Source organism: Sphaeramia orbicularis, chromosome 11 (genome assembly GCF_902148855.1).
Source record: "Sphaeramia orbicularis chromosome 11, fSphaOr1.1, whole genome shotgun sequence".
Classification (NCBI taxonomy): domain Eukaryota; kingdom Metazoa; phylum Chordata; class Actinopteri; order Kurtiformes; family Apogonidae; genus Sphaeramia; species Sphaeramia orbicularis.
Window position 1 is genome coordinate 25,767,292 of NC_043967.1, and position 22,884 is coordinate 25,790,175.

General features: G+C 38.9%; 1 protein-coding gene across 1 annotated transcript; it reads right to left on the bottom strand.

Moving 5' to 3' along the window:
• Nucleotides 1-1,057: 1,057 nt before the first annotated feature.
• Nucleotides 1,058-21,846, bottom strand: mfsd2ab (MFSD2 lysolipid transporter A, lysophospholipid b). Its single transcript, XM_030148202.1, has 14 exons — nucleotides 21,590-21,846; nucleotides 18,602-18,727; nucleotides 16,842-16,966; nucleotides 11,680-11,803; nucleotides 10,337-10,415; nucleotides 10,053-10,225; nucleotides 9,376-9,466; nucleotides 8,709-8,827; nucleotides 7,525-7,608; nucleotides 5,277-5,360; nucleotides 4,982-5,094; nucleotides 4,680-4,823; nucleotides 3,531-3,707; nucleotides 1,058-3,441 (listed from the first exon to the last, which is right to left on the bottom strand). The coding sequence occupies exons 1-14, from the start codon at nucleotides 21,677-21,679 to the stop codon at nucleotides 3,387-3,389; spliced, it is 1,584 nt and encodes a 527-aa protein (XP_030004062.1). The 5' UTR covers nucleotides 21,680-21,846; the 3' UTR covers nucleotides 1,058-3,386.
• Nucleotides 21,847-22,884: the final 1,038 nt, after the last annotated feature.

The following is a 22,884-nucleotide window of genomic DNA, read 5'->3' on the forward strand; positions in this document are numbered from 1 at the left end:
TTTCTCCATGACATATGGTGCAGGATTGAAACCTGCCTCCCCAAACCATAACCATGTAATAATCACCTGCTCTCATCATTCATGAGCTCCTACCTGTTGAACATAGACTATTACAGACATCAGTAATGTCTATATGTAGCATGTGCGTCATGTTCCTTTTTCAGGGTTTTATATATGGATCTAACGTATGGTTTTGACTTTTTCCTTCCACAAACTACTGTAATCATTTTACTCTTATATGTTGTAGGACCCTTTTCCATTTGTCTTTTTGATCATTGCCTTTTTCTTCCATATGAGCAGTGATGCAACAGAACTGTTTAACAACCATGTTTTTTGTTTTTTTTTTTTATCTTAAAAGCATAATGTGAATCTCAACAACAAGACCTCTAACATTTGGAAGAAGTCAAGGGACAGTGTTTGGCAGCTGATTTATTCTTTATTCTTGGATCCCAATTAGTCTCTACCAAAGTAGACTATTCTTCCTGGGGTCCATTCCCAATATAAAAGTATTACAATGTATACATTTACAAAAGCACATTTAAGTCAAAGCCAAGTCAAGCTCATCCCTTTGTGAGGAATACCATGGGAAAAGGTTCACCAAGATTACATATACAACAACATATATTGATTTAAATGTTATTTATTTTCTTACATGTTAATATGGTATTCATTATATTTAAAAAAAGCTGATTATCATGACTTTTTTCTGTTAAAATCAAAACTAAACTAATACACTGGGTGTCAGTAGTAGTCTATATATAAACTTAAATAAGATGAACTTGGTGCAAGACAGTGATTTGTCCTTATATCATTTATAATTCACATGTACTTAATTCATTAAAAAGTTGTTTTTTTTCCAATTCCAATGTCGTGAATGAGCATTTCTTTGTAAAATCTACATTTTTGCTGGTCTGTTTTTTTAGTATGACCTGTAGTATATGTATACAACCTTTAATATTTCCTGCTGAAAACAAAAGCGTTTGAGTCAGACTCTAAAGTGTAAATACAATTTCTCAACAGAACTGACAAGTAAAAAAAAAAATGTCTTGCAACTTGCTCACAGTAAACAATTAGTATTTATTAACAATATCTTCATTCGCAACATTTGTTTTCCTTAAATAACTACAGTACAATGTACATACGATCATTTCACTTGTAGCACCAAATATCAAAGGTATTTACATGTTTACATACAATATATACATATGCACAAGAGGCGTGTCACAAGGCATTTGTGTGCCCCTGTGGGGTTAAAGCTCACACATTTGGCTACGGCCTCAAGAGTCATGAGGGAAGTTCACTGGCATAAAAAGACAATACACTGACAAATAAAATAAGAGATTTACAGGATGTACATTTCATACAGGGGGTATTAACAAATCAAATGGCACAGTGTTAACATGTACAGTACTCTACTCAGAATGGAAGAAAGAACAAAAAATAAAAAAAAAATGTGGATGTAATATGACACTTTTCACATCGGCAACCCGGTTGTCAGAAGTAACATGTCAAAGATGGAACAGTATGTATAACATATGACACTGTATGTACACATTTCCATATCAACAGATATGAAATATGCCAGTCGTCATTTTCATGACTGGGACTGAGATGACAGCAAAGCATTCTGGTTGTTCCTTCAATAAACGCATATATACAAAGAAAAGCAACATTCAGACACACCCATGGGAGGCTACAAGACGTTCCTCAGCCCGCAATTTTTTTTTTTTTTACGTTTCCCTTTTCAATTGCACACGGAGCAAAGACAGTAGTGATGGTAGCATGCATTAAAAAGTGTGAATCTTTTAAAAATCTGATTTTTTTTTTTCTAACTAACTGAATTTTTAGCACTTTGAAACCCTCAGTTCAGTTGGAGCCAGGGCTGGGCAAAATATCTCATCAGTCGGATTAATCATACTGATTTTTAAACAATTTAGGATGAAAAATGTAGGTAAGTGCTTCCTCTGAATACCCTTCTTGCTCATCAAATATTCAACATAACCATTTTATTGGAATATATTAATGATGAACATATTTTGGCAGTTGTTTCCTAATGGTTGTGCTTTGTTTTGTAAAGTTATAGTAAATTATTTGTGTTTTTTAACAGACAGACATTCACACCTGTACAAGTTCAGATTTTTTGTTATTTGTTCTCTGCACATATGATGTATTCTTCTAATAAACTGTTTTTCTCTTTTTTTAAAGTTTATATTGATGGGGAAAAAATTAAAATCTTTAGTCGTCCATTGGATACACTGGAAAAAGTTTTTTTTTTTTTTTTTGCCCAGCCCTAATCTGAAAACCTTACAGGCCTTAAAGAGGTTTAAATACTGCAAAAATATTATTCTCCAGCAAACAAAACACAGTAAAATCAGAACTAATAAATAATTAAATAGTCATAGCTCTAAATTAGTACCGTCTGAGGTCATGGTTTTTCTCAGTATGCAGTAAATGAAAGCATCTTCAGTAGCTGTCCTCTAAATTATTTCATATAAATTATGTATTTGTGGGATTAACATTGCTGCTATCTGTGCAAATAACTGCGTTACTGTTGTAGTGGTTTCAGTATGATGGTGGAGAACTAAAACAAGCCTGTTTTTCTGATGCCACAAGGTCCGACACCACATTACTGCCTCTTCAAGAAAAGCCAGTAGGATGGGAATGAGATAGAAACAATCTGACCGAATGGTTTCTGTAAACTTTGAGATACTGTGAAAACAAAGAAAGTCTGCACACATTTAAAATGTGTTTGTAATACACACTGAGTCAATGACTCAAGAGCAAGTGACTGATCCAAGTGTCAGTTTGGAAATTTTAACCCCAGACGGAGCTGAAATTAAGGCGTTTTTCACTGTTTGTTCAAGTTTCTCGTGATGTTTAAATGTCTGAACTTTGAAACGTTTTTAACGCAGTGCTCAAGGTCATTAATGTTCAATGCCGTTGTGTACAAAGATGGAAACTGTTCAGTTCAAGCGAATAGCACCATCAGTGGCAGGTGGCACTGACAAAACATGTCGACTGCCCTCAACACAATTCCATATTTGTGCAATTTCAACTTGAGGACAACACCAAACTTTAGAAAAAGGTTTTTGGCAGTACTCAAAAGTAGTGTGCTGTAAAAAAACTAAGGCTTTTAAGATCTGAAAGAACAGAAGAAGAGGGTGAGTATCACACGTTCAGGGTAGGGGAATTGTTTTCCAAAGGCTTCAACGTGGCAGAAGCCATGACACGTTTTGAAAAAGTCAAGTTTTTGTAGACATTGAACAGCAGCAGTGTGATTGGACGAGGCAGGTCCTGTGGATTTCATCAGTCCCAGGTCCGTTGGTCCCGCTAAGTGCAAAGTACCAACCGATCACTCGATTGGTCCAGGGGTCCGGGGGCTTGTGCTACACCATGTTGGCCAGCTCTGTTGAGTCGGTTTCCGAATCTGCCTCGTTGTCCCTGAGAGAGAACAAAAACTGACGTCAGTTTGGAGTCCTGCCTCACAGACACACAAACACAAATATTTGCGCAACCTGAGCCTTTTGTACCTCTGTTCCTGGAGCAGTTTGCGGTTGCCTTGCCTCCTCTCCTCATCGATTGGATAAGAGTACAATATACCCAGACCAATTAGGATGAGTGCGATGGGGGCGGCAGAGACCAGGAGCTTCAGCGTTAAATCCACGGCCTCTGGTTGGCTGCAGCCACGGGTAATGTAGCCCGCAAAACTAGAACAGGAAGAACACACCCTGCTTAAAATGACTGGCAAGTAAAACAGCGTCATATGCAAAAAGTTACTATATTAAAAAAAACTTACGCCATTACTGCCAAAAATGACTACAAAATAGTGACACTGAAGCAGCAGCTCAAACTGGAATGCAAATACCTACCAAGACTATTCTATTCTATTCATCATGAACCACTAAACATTAGCCTTAGAAGAGTGAGTTAAATTGAAAATAAACTCACTTTAATCATAAAGGTAACAGACATTAATGAAAACAAAATAACAAAAACTAGGTGGGAAATTTTGATTAATTAAGATAAAAGCAAAGAAAATTAAGATTTACTGGATAAAGATAAGTTATTGATTATGTATTTCAATTGCAAAAAAAATATAAAAATTACAGAGAAAGCATCTAATCTACATAGGGTTAGTGTTGTGAACATGAAATATTATGTCCATATTTTTAGCTGTGTGACAATTTCACCCCAGCAGAGGGCAGCACATCTGTATTGCTAGACTTTTTCGCCTCCTCTGGTTAATACTACTAAAAAAAAAAAAAAAAAAAAAAAAAAGACAAACACTAGCACCAAAACTAATGAAAGCAAAACTTAAGAGACGAAATACCTATAAAACCTGCCTCAAAAAATACATTCAAAATGAAAAGTAAAAAGACAATCAAAACATACAAAAAATACACAACTACTCCAAGCTTTGTAATCACTGATCAAAGACTCCCATTCTGCTGGAGGGTCAGTCATGTGATGTGCACACAAGTCACACTCTACACTCAGCCTTACTGTACTTAATCTAATAAAAGCAGAAAAATTCCTACTTTGATGTTGGATTTTCTGTCTGAGAGATTTGGCTTAACCTCATTCATGACTTTTATTGTGTCAAACTAAGTTGATTCACGGGCCTGCATCACGTTCTAATTATTTGCTGTGCATGCATATGTTTTTATGAGAACACTTACTCTAAACTAAGTGTAGAGATGCCCAATGAGACTCCAGATGCAAATTTGGTGAAGAAAACATAGAAGGAGTAGAAAAGCGCTTCGTGGCCGGTGGAGTCAGGGTTCTGCACTTGGAAATCATCAACGACATCGGGAAGCATCGACCTAAAACGAACAAGGGTTTGTAGAAAGAAAAATCAGTGGCTGTTCATCTTGCTATTCAAGGGTCATCAAACTTTAGAAGGGAGACTGTCTTTTTCTAAATCCAAGGCAATAAAACCTGAATATTCTGCACATGTAGTGAGTGAGAACAGGTGTCTTACCAGGGTAACAGGAAGGCTGCGGCCACTCCAACGCCAGCAGCGAAGGACACGATGTAGGTGACAATCAGATTACTCCTCACACACACCACCAGGATCATAAAAGGAACCACAGACTGGAGGGAAGACAAACACACGACATGAGACTTCTGGTGAAACACTGGAGATTTACTTTTGACGACGCTTGAACCATTTCCCTACTCCGTATTTGTTGGAGAATATTAAATCCTTAATTCCTGTCAATCTTGCAGGTTTCACGTGGTTTAAAGCGGTGTCTGGACATGACTGTGGGCCTTACCAGGGTTCCAACGTAAACCGCCGTCTTTTTCCCAAAGCGAGTCAGAAACCACTGCCAGAAGGGGATGGCCAGAGTAGCGGAGAGCTGAGGGAAACCAGAAAAAAAACATTAAGAGTCGGTTAAAGGAACAGTTTTGTTTTGACATGTCCAGCTAATTCCACAGAAGGCCTTAGATTATTATTATTATTGCAGGATAACAGGATTTAGCGGGGGCAGTATAACGAAACCTGTGTGGAAATTATGTAACACTAAAGAAGCAGTGACCACTGAGCTGCATACTCTAAATGCTTGTGTTTCCGTTTGGGTTCGACAGGAATTTAAGCGTGCTGATGCAGAAGCACATCTGACCTCTCATGTCTGCAAAACATAACAGTGCACACGGAGACAATACGGCAACAACAGCGCTTCCCAAAACAAACTCGATCTTAATGCAAGGCAGAAATCTGCAGGGGGTCATCATCTGGTCCAGCGGAGGACTCGCTCCAATCGCTTTGACCTCTGACCTCTCTATGTTTGACTAAGGTAAAGATTACACAAATCCCTGGTGCTACAGTGTTTTTCCCACCTTTTCTTTAACAGATAATGCTCCCACACATCAGTTGTCTGCCTCTGCATAGTCATCAGTGTTACAATTACTTCCTTCTGTTCCGTTAAAAAAACCTGTTTTTTGTGGTTTGTCACTGCGAGTGAGTGCATATTCACATGCAACAGATCTGAAATGATTTGTCAGCAGCTTGATTAGATGCATATCTTCTTCCCCAACTACATCTACGGGCACTTCCTGATTCATTTCAGATCTTAATCTACCACTTCAATCTTGAAATATGCATTAGTTCTTACTTTTGTTTAGTCTTGGTTTCAGTCAGTTTTGAAAGTGTACAAGTCATTTTAATTTGAGGAACTGACTGGTTTTAGTCTAGCTTTTACTTAGTTTGAGTCTTATGAATCAAACCTGGATTTACAGAGGCTGCAAAACAGGATGGAGGAATGCATGATTGTAATTTTACTCTTGTACATCATCCATTAAGTTGGCTATACCTGTAACTATTTCATTGCATGATTCATTGTAGCTTTATTTTATTTTGGAAAACTGTTTCATCTTTGTTTTTGATACTATTTTGCTCCTAGTTTTAGTTTAACTGTAATAAATCTGTATTAATCAGCCTTATCAGCCAATTCAATAAAATAAAACACCGTTATCATCAGGTTGTAAGTCTTTATCGTTATAACAAACATCATAATTACATTCAAATGCACTTCCTTCTCCATGGGAGTGGAGCACAGTTACACCTCTAACACAAATACTGAGCAGCCTGATCAAATTAATCATTCACTGTGACTCAAGGTGGAGAACAATATGCTAGCCATGCAGCCTGTTTTCTGCAACGTGTTTCCCATTAGCAGAATGCACACAAAGCTCCTCTGTGTTCATCTGATGAACTCCCCCTTTGCTCTCAGACAACGTCTCCTGTCTTTGGACCTTCTATTAATTTGAGGGGCATTTGACTGGATTATGTAACGAACAGTGAAACCACCGCCTCTTAGTCATTTCCTTCTATTATGTCTACTTCTTTTCCAATTAGCTTTGGATTAGTCTCTTCAAAATTACTGAAGGTGCGGATTAGGATCATTTAGCTCCGATCATGGATAACTTCATAACATAAGCTCACCATGTCGGAGCCTCCGAGAAGTCATTTCACTAAATAAATGTACTTTAAAAAGGTCACTGCTTTGGCTCTGTAATCCTTTCCATAAAGCAAAGGATCAAACCATGTAATCTTTTCAAACTCACTAACCTGCGCTTTCTCACTCTTTACAGTTGGCCTGTGCGTGCTACAGTAGACATATCTATGGATTAACGGTGGATAAAACCTGTCAGAATCACAAGTCTTTGATGTAAAAACCTTGTCTTGAGATCCAAAATAAAGCGAGATGAGGAGGGAGGCTGAGTGTCTCCGTTACCGTCTGTGGGAATGGGATGGCATTCAAGTTGAGTGGACACACATCATGGTAATGGGCAGCCCTGAGACAATACATTCTAAACCAAGTACAGAGCCACCTTGTAATTGAAGACAATTTATGCGCTGGCCCTTTTGTGTGCACTCAGAGGCCGACGGTTTAACTTATTCTGCATTAAAAAGGAGCTGCTCATGGCTTCATGCGCTGAGGGAAATGTGGTCATTGCTATGGGAACACTGCATCTTTCTGTCTGTGTGTCTGAAAGGGCTACCTGTGTGTTCGTACTCACCATGATGACCAGCAGAATATTCTGGAAGTCGTTTCTGAAGCCCAGAGTGTAGCTGCAGAACAGAGCGAAGTTTCCCTCCAGGAGCTGCAAAGCACAAATCACATTTGAGTCCGGTTTTACAGGTTTAACTAGGAACTGAAAGATGTCAGGAAAGTTAGATTAAAGTTTATCAACACTGTCACTCAGAGTTTAATTTAAGAGTTCAATTCATTAACATAAAACAAGGCCTTTCAGTTTTAGTACATGGGATTTGTGCCTCAGTGTTGACATTCACCAACTCCATTTCCAGGTGAACAGTGTCTAGTTTCTAGAGGACAGACATTTGTGGAAAAACTGTCATCTTCACAGAAATCAGTGAATGATTATCATCGATGTGGTTGTTTGTTGGTGTAAACAAATTTACTGAATAAGAAAGGCCTTTGATGAGTAGTTGTAAAATAAATGTTACAAATTACTTTTGAGATTTTAGGACATAACAAAAAAAACTTCACTAACTTCACTAAAGGATGGCTGAGACAGTGTCCTCTGTCTGAGCTGAATGCAGATGAGGCCTTTTGCATGCAAGTTGTGTGTTATTTAACATTTTCATTTGGAATTGTAAATTATGAGTGGTCTACGGTCGTCCTAGTTAAAGTGTCTTGTACTTTTAATAAGCATTCATTCAATCAATCAATGCCAACAACTGTCTCTTTCACCCTCATCCATGAGCCCTGTGCCTCTGCTGCTTGTGTTGTCATTTCTACGTAGATGACTCCAGGTGATTTTTCTGTGAAAATCATTAGGGTCACTAGGGTCAAAGTTCAACACTCGCTACTGTTTGAACTACAGTAGTTACTGCTTAGAAATGGAGCTGGCTAACATGATACACAATGTCAATTAAATCCATATTTACAATTGATTCAAGACATTTCAATAACAATTACTTTTATTGTGATGGGTTTTAAGTAAGGATCCACAGGGACTCCACTCAGACATAAACAGGACGTGTGCTTTACACAAAGTAAAGTGCAAAAATTATCCAGAGATTTAGCATTTCAAATAAAGAGGAAAGAGTTGAAATGATTAAAACCAGCTAAATAAAAATAAACAAAAATAAAGCCCTTTTTTATTCATAAACTTGGAGAAAAATCTTAGGGGAAACTTCAGAAAGTGTCTATACATTAAATGTGTAACTCTTGACTCACCATGAAGCCCAGTGACGTAAAGAGGAAGACCATGACCAGTTTGGCGTACGGTCCATGGCCCATCACCAGCCTAATCCCCTGGAAGAACGACATGGGCTCTGACCTGGGACGACAAGATTCTGGAGGAGGAAAAAACAAAGGAAAGCACAAATGAAGATGTAGCGTTAATTTAATTCATTTACAAATCCCTCATTTCTAACAGCACGTGTTGTTTTTTAGCTGATTCTTAATAAGGAGCTGCCATTCAGGCTCGCTCTGTACTGGACAAGCATGTCCATTAGTTCCATCACTGGTCACAAGGCTTCTAATTTAACAGTGTGAGCTCACGTCAGCCCACACTCATACCACAGTTCACGGCAATGACTGTGGATCCTCATTGGACGAGAACAAAACAGCTTCGTCACATGGATGATGGGTATTCCTCTGCATCTGATCAGGAATTTTACTTCAACTGAGGCTTTTTATGGCAGTTTAACCCTGAGTTAAAGCCACATTCACAGCCTCTATGCAACTATGTGAGTTTTCGAATCAAAACTGCACTTCATATCTAGCATTTTAAGCAAAAATTATGATATATGTGATACAAGATGAAGGGTTTTTTATCCTCATTTACGCTTTCACTTCCTTCAAAGTCAAAATAAGGCAGACTGGAAACCACAGTGCTTACCCTTTTGTTCTCTCACACCACAGAAGACGACAATCGCACAGATGATGTAGATTAAGCAGATGACACCAGATGCAATCATGTAGGCCACTTTCTATAGGGGAATAAGAAGAAAAGCAATGAGCAAGTGCATGTAGCACCAAAATGTCAACTTAAGCCTTCTTATTTAACCTATAAAGACCCAAACATGCACTGGTGACTAAAATCATCTACTGATCTAAACTGTTTAATACCTGTTGAGCCACTAATTCTATCAATCCATGTAAGCAATTGGTGTAAAATGCAATTTGTCATCAGATATGACCCGCTTGGACGTTCAGAGGTTCGAAAGTGAACGTGGAAACAGTCATCAACAACACTGATTAACCAGTAAAATCCATGGAGTTTGATAAATGACAGTGGATGGAGACACTTGCTTAAAAATTCCCTTTTTTAACATAATAACCCTCAGCTTTAATCTGAACTTCCATGAACATCTACATGCCCAGGAAATGAAATATTGGAAAATACATGATTTTGATTTCTGAAAAACCGCTAAATACACAGGATAATATCATAATAAATGGTGATAAATCATTTAAGAAAGATTCAATCTAGAGGAAAATTTGGGAACTGACACAGAAGTAGCACTGGGTCTTCATGGGTTAATATGTGTGACAATGACAGGGTGCAGAGTCTACCGTGTGGTCCAGAGAAATGCCGTGTTCGGTGTCATTGATTCCGTGAGAGGCAGAGGTGTTGCCCAACGCCAAGAGGTCAGCAGGTCCTGGAAGGCAGGGAGCGTTTGCCATGCCCACTATTTGTCCCTGGATGGCTGTGCCGACTACAGTGCCCAAAACCTCCACCGTCATCCCTGAACACAGGAGGACACATGGCAGACATTTAATGAGGTGGTGACACACTAAATAAAAGTTATATGTCAGGATAATAATTTCCCATCCTGAGTTTTAGCTCCGGTACTCACTGTATGCGGTGGCAGAGTCTCTCTCTTTCTGCTCGGAGCTGATGAACATGGTGAGGGCAGAGTATGGCACATGGAAACACTGAAAGCACAGAGATGAGACACATGAATGCAAGGCTTTCTTTCAATTTTTGGTCATGCAGAGACTTTAAGGCATGGTAGCTTACTACACCGCTGACAGATTTGGAAAGACTGCTACACTACTACACTTTTTCCACACACTATTGTAATGGTTCAGAGTGTTCCAATGAAAAATAAATTGGTCCGGAACCAGGAAAATCACTTCACAGATGAAACTAAAATGGAGTTGGGTGATTCAACAGATTGGAAAAAGAGGAAACAATGACGAGAAACCACTGTTTAAAAAAAAAAAATGCATTCAGTGGAGTAGTGATTTGGTCACCAGAGATTCGAGAAAAGCTGAATAGTAGTGCAAGAAAGAGTAAAATATTAGCTGCTGGATTAAACTTAAGTAGTCAAAGAATGAACAGGGCTGGTTTCACTTAAACACAAGAAGAAATAAAAAAAAAAAAAAAATACAAAAATAAGGAAAACTTAAAAGGAGCTCAGAGACTCCAAAAATTGTTTAAAAGTAAACATATTTAGAATTACGATGGTTCTGCTAGAAAACGGATTTCCAAAATCTATTTACTAAATGACACCAAAATATGGCAGAGGAAATACGGTTTCAGACACCCTTAAAATTGTACTCAATCTCAAATATTAGCATAAAATATTTGCGGAACAGTCTTTTTTACGTTTCAAAAGGCTTTTTCATCCCAGGTCATCGTTTGTCTTGGTAGTTTTAGGTTCAACTGTACTACTTTTGCTCATTTTCAGTTGAACTTAGAAGAACTACCAAGAAAAATGTTTTAAAAGGCATGGCTGCATCAGACAGACACAAATCCAATGCAAGCTAAATTCTTGGCAGTTTCAATATGTCATGACCTGAATGTGTTTTAAGGGTCATTGTCTTGCTGAAACACCCATTTTTGACCTCAACATGATGGTGCACATGCAGAAGGGAGCATGAGTGTTTGGAGTTTGACACAACACTTGGTAGAGTTCAATGACTTCAGAGTGGTTCTTAATGCAATAGATCACAAATACACGAGATGTCTGAAATCTTTTTTTTGTCTCCCACCACTGTAGTTCAAGAAAAACCCACTTTATATCTATATTGAATGTTTACATGTGGTGCCCAAATTAGCTCTAATAATGTATTTAAATTTAAGGTTATTTCATATTAAACAGATTATACTTTGTATGTTATGTTATTTGGAAATCACTGTTTATGCTGCTTACAAGTAGCTGTTTTTCAGTGTTTGCACATATGTCACACTCACCGTTTGAAGGGTCTGGAAGAGGCAGTAGAAGAAAAGGTACCAGATGACTTTGCCATCTTCAAAAGGAGGGACGTACCACACGAGGAAATAGGCGAGCACAGCCAGAGGGGTTGACAGCGCGATCCTGCAGGTGGACAGGAAGGATGCATGGGGGGGGGAATGAGAAAAGACGACAACAACAACATTAGTGGAAGAAAAACGTGATCCTACTCGTGCATGAAGCATTTACGCTGTAAACAGTTGTCTTTATGAGGAAAGGCTTCGGTCGTTACATAACGTATAGAGGCCATTTAAGTGTCTTTTATTCAGTCTGTGCCAGCACTAATGAGTATTTCACCATTTAGCATGATTATCATGAACACAAACACAATGGTCCTGGTATTCACATGCATGAAATGGGTGCAGTTCCCAGTATGACTTGATGAACGAGTTGGAAGAAGATATAAGACTGTTGTGACATGTTGTGAAAGAGCTCACACATTCTTTTCTTTTTATCTAGGGATGACCAATTCACTATCTACTGTTTTACGTGCAGTTAAATCATATGCAGATTCCTGAGGAAGGAAGGAGTGTGACTAAGACCATGTTAGCAGAGTTTTGTAAATACGCTTCTGCTGAAATCCTGTACCCCTCCTCACATATTTAACATCCCACATAATCACACCATGATGTCACTCTGCTGGGAACAAAAAAATCCCAAAATCCTGTGGAACAGTTGAGAGGAAAGCCTTTGGTCACTTCCTCTCTCCAGTTCGTCTGCTTCCTATGGTCAGATCAACATTCTCCAATCACATGCAGGATTGCGAGTGTGGCCACGCCTCTGGAAATAAGAGGCTGACTTGTAGAGCAGGAAGCAACCGTCAGCATCCTGCTCACTGTACTACAATCGACCGGGAAACATTGACTGTGATCACATCAGGTGATTTAGCGTCACCAGTTAGGATATGAAGCCACGTAAGCATCACAGTGGAATGCATAGAAACAAAATGATGCAACTTATTATTACTCCTTATTCACATGATTTTCATCCCAAATTAAAACAGCTGAGAATTTCCACGAATCAGTCTTTTTATGTGGTTTAAAGCAACAGAGCTTTCAAGAGAATTTCTTATGTCTGACACCTCAGTGATGATTCCATGTGTGGGAGTGTACAGGAGTGGCGTATGAGATCGAATGTTGCCTTACACCAATATGACACTACAGTTAGGAAGGTATTTTTTGCAGTCGTCCTACTAAACAGGTATGAACATAATGTAATCTGCAGATTTTCTGCATCATTCAACCTCAGGCACTTTTCTCTCATCTCCACCTCGCTAGTATGAGCATGTGCCAAGATTAATTAAAAAAAAGTTTTGTTCATACCCTACTGGCTAAACAAGCTGCTTGGCAACATTTAACCACAGCAGACGGGGTTAATGAGTTAGGCAAAGGGTAACATATGATCTGAAAAATGGTTGTGTGATATTAAAATTGTGTAATACATACACAGTGATTAAAAAAAAAAAGACACTCTTACAGACTGATTTGTACCTCTCCATAATAGATTACAACCACCAATAGCCAATTTATTCTGTTAAATTTCAATAAAACACATTATAAGAAATAAAAATTAAGCATTTATCGTTAAAATGATCAAAAGACTGTCATGAATACGTTTGGAGCCAAATCACTCAGTTCTACTTGACCTGAATGTGTCAGTAAATCACATTTAACCTATAATACAAATGAAGCAACAATGATGAAAACCCCAAGACAAAAAGAAGATCAAAAAGTTTCACAAGCATCCCATGTCGTTTGCAAAAGACTTTCCACAGAAAAGTCACATCTTTCTTCCGTTTACAAGGCGAAGCCCAGACTTGCCCCATCGCCACAGATCTTGAATGACACTGTAGGTTATAAAAGTGCCATCTCTGTTTGAAATAGCAGTGTTGACATGGGAGGGGTGACACTATTCAGGCAGGTTATAGTTACAGTCAATACTTGTTCTATAAGCTGGGAGCGATATCCAAACTTGTTTTTTCCTCAGCATAATTATAGGGTTTGGTGACTGAACACCTGCAATAGAAGAAAAAAAGAATTCTAGTCTGAAAGAGCTTAAAAAATAAGTTTTGTGTGTTATGTTTTAACAAAAAATTTGGCTTATGGGGAAGAAAAAAAATCCCAGTTGCTTCATTATATATGAAGAAAGACAGGTAGTTTGTGTCATTAAACTCAATGGAAACTTAACAGAAAGCATCAAAAGAAAGTCATTATTTTGTTTAATAAATGTGCACAGTGTCACTTCTGACTCCTCCGGTAGCACTGCAGCAACAGTAAAAGTCATTCTGCCGCTGCTTCACGACTTGAACTGCAGTAACCCCGAGGATTCCTCAGCCACTCTTTAAAAATCCAAATGGGCCTTCATAGCCGAGAGCCGGGCCCCTATTGGCTGAGATCAGTGGTGTGTTATGGGCTGGACCAATGAGGAGCGAGCCTGATGTGTGCCACCCCTCCCCCAGCTTTTAAGATGGAGCGCCTTTTTTCTCTTCTCGTTTCCGCCCTTCTCTGAGGCGAAAGCATAGAGCCGCCGCACTCATCCCCACATCTTCACAACTGAACTGATCGTAATGTGACCAAACATGCCAGTCATTCCTGCATCTTTTCTTCGCCTACATCCCCGCCCCCGCCCCTCAACAAATGGACAAAATGAATCTCACTCAGCATAAGCAGCATCCAGCATGACCCACTTCTGTGAGACTTTGCTTCAAATGTCAGCTTCTCCATGCCGACAGAAAATCATAGTAATGATACCGACCTCACACATCCAGGACAACAATTACAAGATGCTTAGTTAAGCAGATATTCATGCATAAAGCACAGCTGTTACGAGCAGCTCAAGGATGTACAATGCACATTCGGTTGACTACATCAACATTATACATCTTTAATATAACAGATCTTAAAACAATATGAATAATTACCTTCAAAAAAATGTCCCTTTCCTGTCTTTTGTAGCTGCTGGAGGAAATTTCTACTTTTTACACTAAACTATCTGCACAGCTATTATCAGGCATCTCAACTGGAATGTCGGACTTCGAGGGAAAGTATCTTAAACAAGAAAAGCACTCGGAGAGCGCAGACCTCTGCCAAGACAGATCTGTTCCCCCCCTATCACCACCAAAATTTAATCATTTGTTCCTTGCGCCAGTATCAACATTTCCTGAAAATTTCATGAAAATCCATCCATAACTTTTTGAGTTATCTTGCTAACAAACAAACAAATATGCAAACACACAAAGCAAAGTGATCAAAATACCTCGTGGCGGAGGTAATAAAAAACTGCTGCAAGACACACTGTTTTTAGCTAGTGTGATGCATATTTTATTCATTTATTTAGATAATTTGGCTCTGACATTTAGCTAGTTTCTAATGAGGCTGTTCATTTCTACCAAAGTCACGTGTCGGTTGATTACTTGATTACCTGCTTTTCCCTTCTCCAGACTATCTTTATTAAAACCGCCTATTCCTCAAACGGTATTTTCTCTATTTCACAAGCACCATCCTTATATCGTAAAACCTCCATAGAAAAATAATTGAAATAAATGGTGCAAATTAGATTAATAGAACTGCCAAAGAACTGTATTTATGGCTAGGGAACAGCTGATAATTCATTTTGTTTTATAATTATCTATGCAGGTACTGCACCCAAAGGAGCGTTAACACAGTTGAGTGAAGAGACAACCATCTGGGACTTTCACCTCCCAGATGAGCCCATATTAACCCCAAGCCCACATGTATTTCTTGGGGGATTTTAGTTTTCTAATCAAGCCAAACAGTCAAACCCTCTGTTGCCCTGTGGTGCTCATTACAAAGCCACCCTGACCCTTGGGACATTTACCTTGGCCCGTCACAGTAACGTCCGTTTCTCACCTCCCCATCTAGCTCTGCATCTTCTTCCTCCTATTGCCTGTACATCTCCCTCTGATCAGGCTATAACAATACTTTATCAGCAAGTGTGTGATCTTTAACGTTAATAGGCCATCACTTCATGGTGAAACTCTACCCTGTGCTGCTGTCGTATTAACAGTGTGAATTTTACCCCTCACACACAGGCCAAAAGAAGAGCATGTGACTTTTCTGACCACAAAGTTTGACAGTCCTATAATATTCAAGGCCACACTTAGAACTCTGCGATTATAGGCGAGGCCGAGGAGTAGGGAGGTGGAGGAAGGGATATAGCAGCTATAAAGAAAATCGGTCAGTAACCTTTCAGTGAAAAAGGCCTGCAGCATCACAGGCATCCCACGCCCTTAGCTTGCCACGCTTAGGAACTGCCAAAAAGACAATCATACAAGGCAGTGGTAGCTTTTCTCATGGCAATGCTGCTCCTCAGAGCGGAATTTTTTAGTTTGATTGAAATTGACAAAAAAAAAAAAAAAAAAAAGATACATTCATTAGGAATATACAGAGATGAAAGTGTGAGGAATTCTCTGTGGAAAAAACACAGAGATCTCTTCACAGGCAGGAGTTATATTTACCAGCTCCACGCCAAAGGCTATGCTGTGGGAAATGTGCAAGGCCAGCACATACACAAGAACCAGGGGTAATTGTGTAGCCCAAAAAAAAAAAAAAAAAAAAAAAATTAAAGGTAGTTGTGTTTCAAGCATTTATATATAAATTAAACGCATTTGTATATAGGATATTTCACAGTATGAATGCATTGTAGCAGCTGAGTGTGTGTCTGAGTGTTGGGAGGTATTTGGTGGGTGGGGTTATAGAGTTTAAACAGACACATGCGTGGGCAATGAGGAAGTGTTATGGGAGAGATTGCATCAGAATGACCCACAGTAACCTCCGTGAGGAGTTGATGACGCTGGTACCGGAGCCCCTGCACGAGACCCCGCCCCCAAACACTGACACATGTGCCATGTAGAGCTGTGAAAACTTCCACTGAAAGGTCTGACTCACAGCTGCCGACAGAAATGACCAAATAGATATTTTTGGAGTAAAAATGATGAGTAATAAGGCTCTTGGTGGTCGCTCCCTTTGATTTTATCAGCCAGGTAATGCAAACAGGTTTATGGCGACGGGAATGATACCGTAGAAGGAGGGGCTTCCTGGTAAAATTAGACCCATTTCCTTCTAAATTGTAAATTATCAAACCAGTTCCAGGAAAGGCTTACCAAGGCAGCATGCGTCCGAAACGTGTCCATGGGGTTCTGGAGACGAGGAAGCCCACTGTGGGGTCTGTTACTGCGTCCCAGGCTCGGCCCACAAACAGGATGATGGATGCATAGAAGGGATCCAACTGTAAAGGCAGAGGAAGACTTAATTCAGGAAAGAAACAATAAACTAATAAAACAGGCACACCCTTAAAGTACATGAGCGCTGTAAGGAAATGAGCCAAAGGTGTTACACATGAGTGCAAGTAGGTTATCCACTTCATGACTAAATGCCAGCGGTCACTAAATCCCTGAATTTAGACTGAAGGAGAAACAACCACAGCTTCAAACTGACGCAGAAGTATCTTTATGCTGTAATACCATTGATGCTCACTAAATGCTAGCATCAAATACATGTGTAACCACTTGACTTATATTAAAAAACAAACAAACATATACTTCTCTGTAGTCAGTCATTTTTTCCAGGAATGTTTGTTTGGTGTCTTTTGTAATAAATACTCAGTTGATAAGAAGGCTAACAGTAGGCTTTTTCTGTTTTATGGGCTTTTGGAGCTTCTGTTTAAATTAATAAAAAAAATTTGTCTTCCTACTGTACTTTGAAGCTGTCAAGTTATACTAACAAGACTGTCAAGGGAAGTAAATGTCACTTGAACTTTGCCACTATTTAATTACAACCCCATCCTATTAGATTTTATTAGCAATAGGAGCTGATATTAGCATTCATTTTGTTTTGCATTATATGGTATGCTGGCTAGCCTCCTAATGAGGCAGCTAAATTGCCATACAGAGCTGGCATTACTGGTACTGCATGTGTTAACATTTTGCAAATAGCCTACATTAACTAACAACATTTCTTACATGTGGACAGTATTTTCAGTAACTTTGCAGTAATTTCACAACTCACTCTTGCCCAGCTCCACATCTTCTCCATTTACCAACAAGTTTAAATTTCAAAACCATTTTCTCCTCTTGAACAAATTACAGGTTAGACACAAAGGCTATGTCTGCTTGTTTTATAGAGTGTATCTATGCTTCAGATATCAATGGCCTGACGAAGATGTGTGTGGTATGACATGGCATGAATTAGAAGTGTTTAGGTCAGCTTTGTGAAAGTTACAAAAAATATATCCTCCAGCAATCCTGTCAGCGATGGTGCCATTTGGCAGCCCCATCTGTAGTCTATTCATCCTGCATTGTGTAAAGAGACACGCCTGAGTGGAAGCCAGGCGCAATGAATGCTCCTGACTGTACAATTTGCTCCTTGCTGTGTTACCCAATAGACTTTTAATCAACAATCAAAAGTAGCCAGACAAAGCCAAACCCTTGGATACCACTGACTTACATGCTATCTGGGTCTTAAGCATCAGATTAGTGTCAGAGCCCATTAAATCGAGCCCCTCCTTGCTGTGCTACCACCCCTCCTCTCCAAACACTTTTTTTTTAAACAGTAAGCCACGGTAAGCCTTTTGATGTTACACCTCTGGCATCTGCAATGGAAACAATAGGGAAACTTTTTCCAGGACTACTGCCCTTTAGTTTCTGAGCTTTGGTGGACACAACGAGGGAGGTGTCGTAAAGGCCAACTCACATGCTGTGCAGGGGTATACAGTACAGACTAAAGGGCAAAGACAGTACTGGATACATACTATGATTCTAAGATGTCCTCAACCCCAGTGGGGAGGCTATATTTATCCATGCTGTAGGATTTTAAAGTGCCACTTAATGTCTGGACAAGTGTAAAAGAATCCCATCCAACTCACCTGAGCCACATCCAGGAGATAGATCTGCAGAAAAAAGCCCAAGGCACATCCTGTTATCTGGTAGGGCGCTCCACCAATAGCGTAGCATATCTTGCTGCAGACTGACAACCTGTTCCTGCGCTCATGCTAAAGAAAAAAAAAGAAGAGAACAGAAATAGAAAAATTTCAGAATAAAATTCCAAGACATTACATTAGACAGAGAGGAAGATTTACGAAATATAGAATACATCAGCAAATGATTGGAAAGACAATGCCTGACAAATTATACCAAATTGTCAAATCTTGCATATTCAGTATTATCTACTTTTGGGGCAGTGTCCTTTGAGTCAAGCAAGTGCAGCTGTTCACAGTCCCATTCAGGTTTTGGCAAGGCCTTGGCCTTGTAATTATAGGAGGGGTCGATTCTGCAGACTTGACGGCAGGAGCTTGCAGGGTGACAGCAGCAGTATACAGTTATATTCGTACTGCTTTAAAATAGGCAACTTGCTGAATTTTTCCCAAAGTCTAATCTTCAACCTTTCGTTCTTTAAATCTTTAGTCTAGCCTGTTTCTTCTAAGCCAGATTATGAAAATAACACATTTTGCAGTGTAGTTCAAAGAATGCGGCCCAAATTCTTAATCGCCAAGGAATCTTATAAGTCAGAGGGTTCAGCTGGCAAAAAGTTAACCATAATGGAGCGTATTTGGCATTAGTGAGGGACAGCCACTGAGAGACAAGAACCCTTTGGTATTCTAACAAGCCCCCATTCTTCTCTATTTTCTCCACTGTAGATGTAATAATTTCCTCAAGAGACAAACACTACACAACTCTTTGAATACAAACACAAATCTCTGCTGACTTGTGCCAGGGCATGACAACACCATCGTGTCACGCTCGCCCAAAAGCCGGGCGGACAGCCCCTTGGCAGCTGTCTGAGCTGGATAATCACCCAATTGGGGATGGCTGCCAGGTTTGACCGATGATGTGACTGCCACTGGGCCACAGTGAGCAGGCAGAAGGGTCAAAACACACCTGTCTCCCTGACCAATCAGAAGTTTGTGTTTAGTGTGGCCTGATTTGTTTTTTTATGTGGCAGACAAAAGTACGCCTCATAAATGGGGCTGAATGTTCAAACAGCTCATATTAAGAGTCTCAAACAAAGAGAAAAACTTTTGCCAGATAACATCATTGTGACCTTGTAGACAAGTTTCACTGCTCTACATGTTTTCAATGAGAAGAAAACAGACACTTCTTGATGTAAGATCAGTCTGGGACACAAACACATCACTGTGACCGCATTACTGTGGATAAACCAGCCTCTGTTTTGTTGATACACCCAACTCAGCCTTTGTTTAGGTGACAAATAGCTGAAATGAGATAGTGAAACCAACATAACAGAGAGGCAATTATTCAAACTAAAGTCCAAATACAATGGCTGGCTTTAAAACAGTTGGGCTACCTGGTAATTATGTCTCCATGGTTAAAGAATATAACATCCTATGCATCAAACTCAACTGTGTGATACATATTTGCCCTTGCAAGCTGAAAAGGGTACCAACTGTGGAATTCCAATGCCCCCCCCTTCTTTCCTCATAGGTAATTAGAGCCAGTTCCTGTGCTGATGCATTCCATTGCCTTTTAATCATATGCCCTCCCCATATTCCTCCTTCTACCTGAGTGTGTATTACCAAGAGCGTGTGAATGTATGTCACTGTCACTCAGCAACTAACTGAAATAACTCCTAGTTGCATTTGGTATGCAGTTACATAAGTTATAGAACTGAGACTGTGTGTGTTCTGCATCACACAGGTCATACTAATAAAATTCACTAAAAGAGTGTGACAGGAAAAACAGCTTTATATGGCCACTTCAACTGTTACTTGTACTTCTGTTATCAGTGCTACCTGTAATGACATGCTGCTACTGTATACTGATGTGGCAGATAGGGGTGGGGGGTGAATTCTAAAAGGTGATTAAAAACGTGGAGGAAAAAAAAGTATTAGGATAAATTCTAACCACTTTGGATTCATCACATGGGCGTGAATAACAGTATAATTCGCCTGTGGTTCAATGTAAAATAAAATTACCTACTAGCTTACCCCAGTGTGACTGACACGTCGCCTTCGTGGGTGCTCCTGATTGCTGCATTCACGTATATGGGAAATCAAACCTATCTGTGACAGTAAAGCTCTCAAGGGACTTTCTCATTGCAACTAAGCTATCAAGATAAGACATTTGATCACATAGGTTAGATTGAAGGCTTAAAATGTAATTGATACGCGCTTAAAAGAGGAAAAACCTCAACAAGGCTGCTTTGATGTCCTACGATAAACGACGGATCTGAACGCAGCACAGTCACACACCATTTTTTTTACCGGCTTAATCTGAAATATAAAATCAATAATGTAGCATCTTTAACCTGAATTTATTATCGATTCCGAACACCCAACAGCTGGCAGAACAAGTGGAACCACATGTATTAACCTAGTCACTTTTATTTGAGGCGTAGAATCAAAGCTGTGATCAATTTAATGAGATGCACGTTAGCATCTTCGCTATAAAAAAAAGAAGAAAAATTAGCTAGCAGTGCGCGCCTAAGGCTAATGAGTACGAGTAAGTGTTTAGTTCAAATCCAGGTAGTGAATTACAGTTTCTATATTTAACTGACCGACTACTACGGCGGTTTCTTTTATAGGCGGCTTGAAATGTGTCCGGTTAAATTGATTTAGTCAGTCAATACGTCGAATTTTATGTGAATTCGTTTAATATATCGAACCTAATTCAGTTATAAGACGTACGTTGGTTTAAAATACGGTTATGCACGAGCGTTTTAGCACCATGAGTCACTCCCTACAAATGTCAGTGAACCAGGCATGCTTCATTCATTCAGTGGTTTAAAGTAGATACCACTCTACGTTTTGTACTATGTGAATATTTAGATTTGGGGTGAAAAAAAAACAGAATTAAATGAAAAAAGAAAACAAAAAACAAAAAACGAATGAACTTACCTTCCTGGCGAGCTGAATGCCATCCGAGCTGACCGGTTTATTTAATAAACTGGCGTTGGAGTATTGTTCTCCTCCTTCTCCTTTTGCCATAGCAGGTCTTCTTGTTTCTTTTTCGTTGATGAACCTTACACCCTTAAAAATGTAGAAAAATCAGCTGTGTGTTGTTTTCTTTTCTTTTTTTTTTCCAGTTGAATGAAACGCGTCTAGTGGAGTCACGATAGTCTACTCAATGTGTTTGAAAACTGAAGATGCGGTGGAGGAATGGGTGGATGTAGTAATTTTTAGAGCGCCCCGCCCCTTTTTCAACGTTGCCATTCACCCCATGTTTGGGCCCGCCCCCCCATAGGCGGGTCCGCGGCCCCTGTGCTGGACAGATAACACTCCCAGTGCATGGAGTCATTACGTTTGTTTACATTTTACACGATATAATTTCTGCGAATATCACATGTTGCATACATCACTACCCATATCACTTTCCATAAGGAATCTAATATATCTTTGTCATTCTTACTCTGAAACTACCCTACACTTATTCTTTTTATATGAACATTCTTCTAATTTCTAGTCCAAAATTGAAAAATATATCATATCTAAAAGTAATAAAAAGATAACTATAACATCCGAAAATGTAATTACATATTTTAAACATGATATTCACAATTTAAAATTTGTTGTAAACTTGTTCATCTTATTTGGAAAATTTCATATACATAAAAAATAAATGTACGAAAACATCCAAATTTTAAAATGTTCCTATTGGAATTTGAAAATTATATTAAATCTTTAGAATTTATGTATAACCAAAAAAAAAAAAAAGCTCCAACACCCTGGCTATTTATAAACAATTCTTTAACACTGACTGAACTCTCTGTTGCATTATTTATTCATATTTGTTAGATTTGTTATTTTTATTTATTTATTTACTTTTTATACTATTATTTGTATATTATGCTTTGGATCTTTAAATCTATGCATTATTTTCCTAAACGTATATGTTCAAATGCTTTTCCCCTTTTGACATCTTGTTGTTTGTTTAAATTTTTGTACTGTATACTCAAATGTTTTCAATAAAGTTGGGGGGGGGGGGGGGTGTCTAATATATCTCATATTTGCCTCTGATAATCCATTGGTTACTTCACCCTTAAAGACCCACAACTATTCTTGTGGCAACTTCCAAATGAACTTTTCCCCACATGTAATCATCCATAAATGATTCATCACCATTTATTATAATATTACCTCTGCATTTTGTATTTTTCAGTGAAAATCAGCTATTCTCTCATGTCCTATGTTCA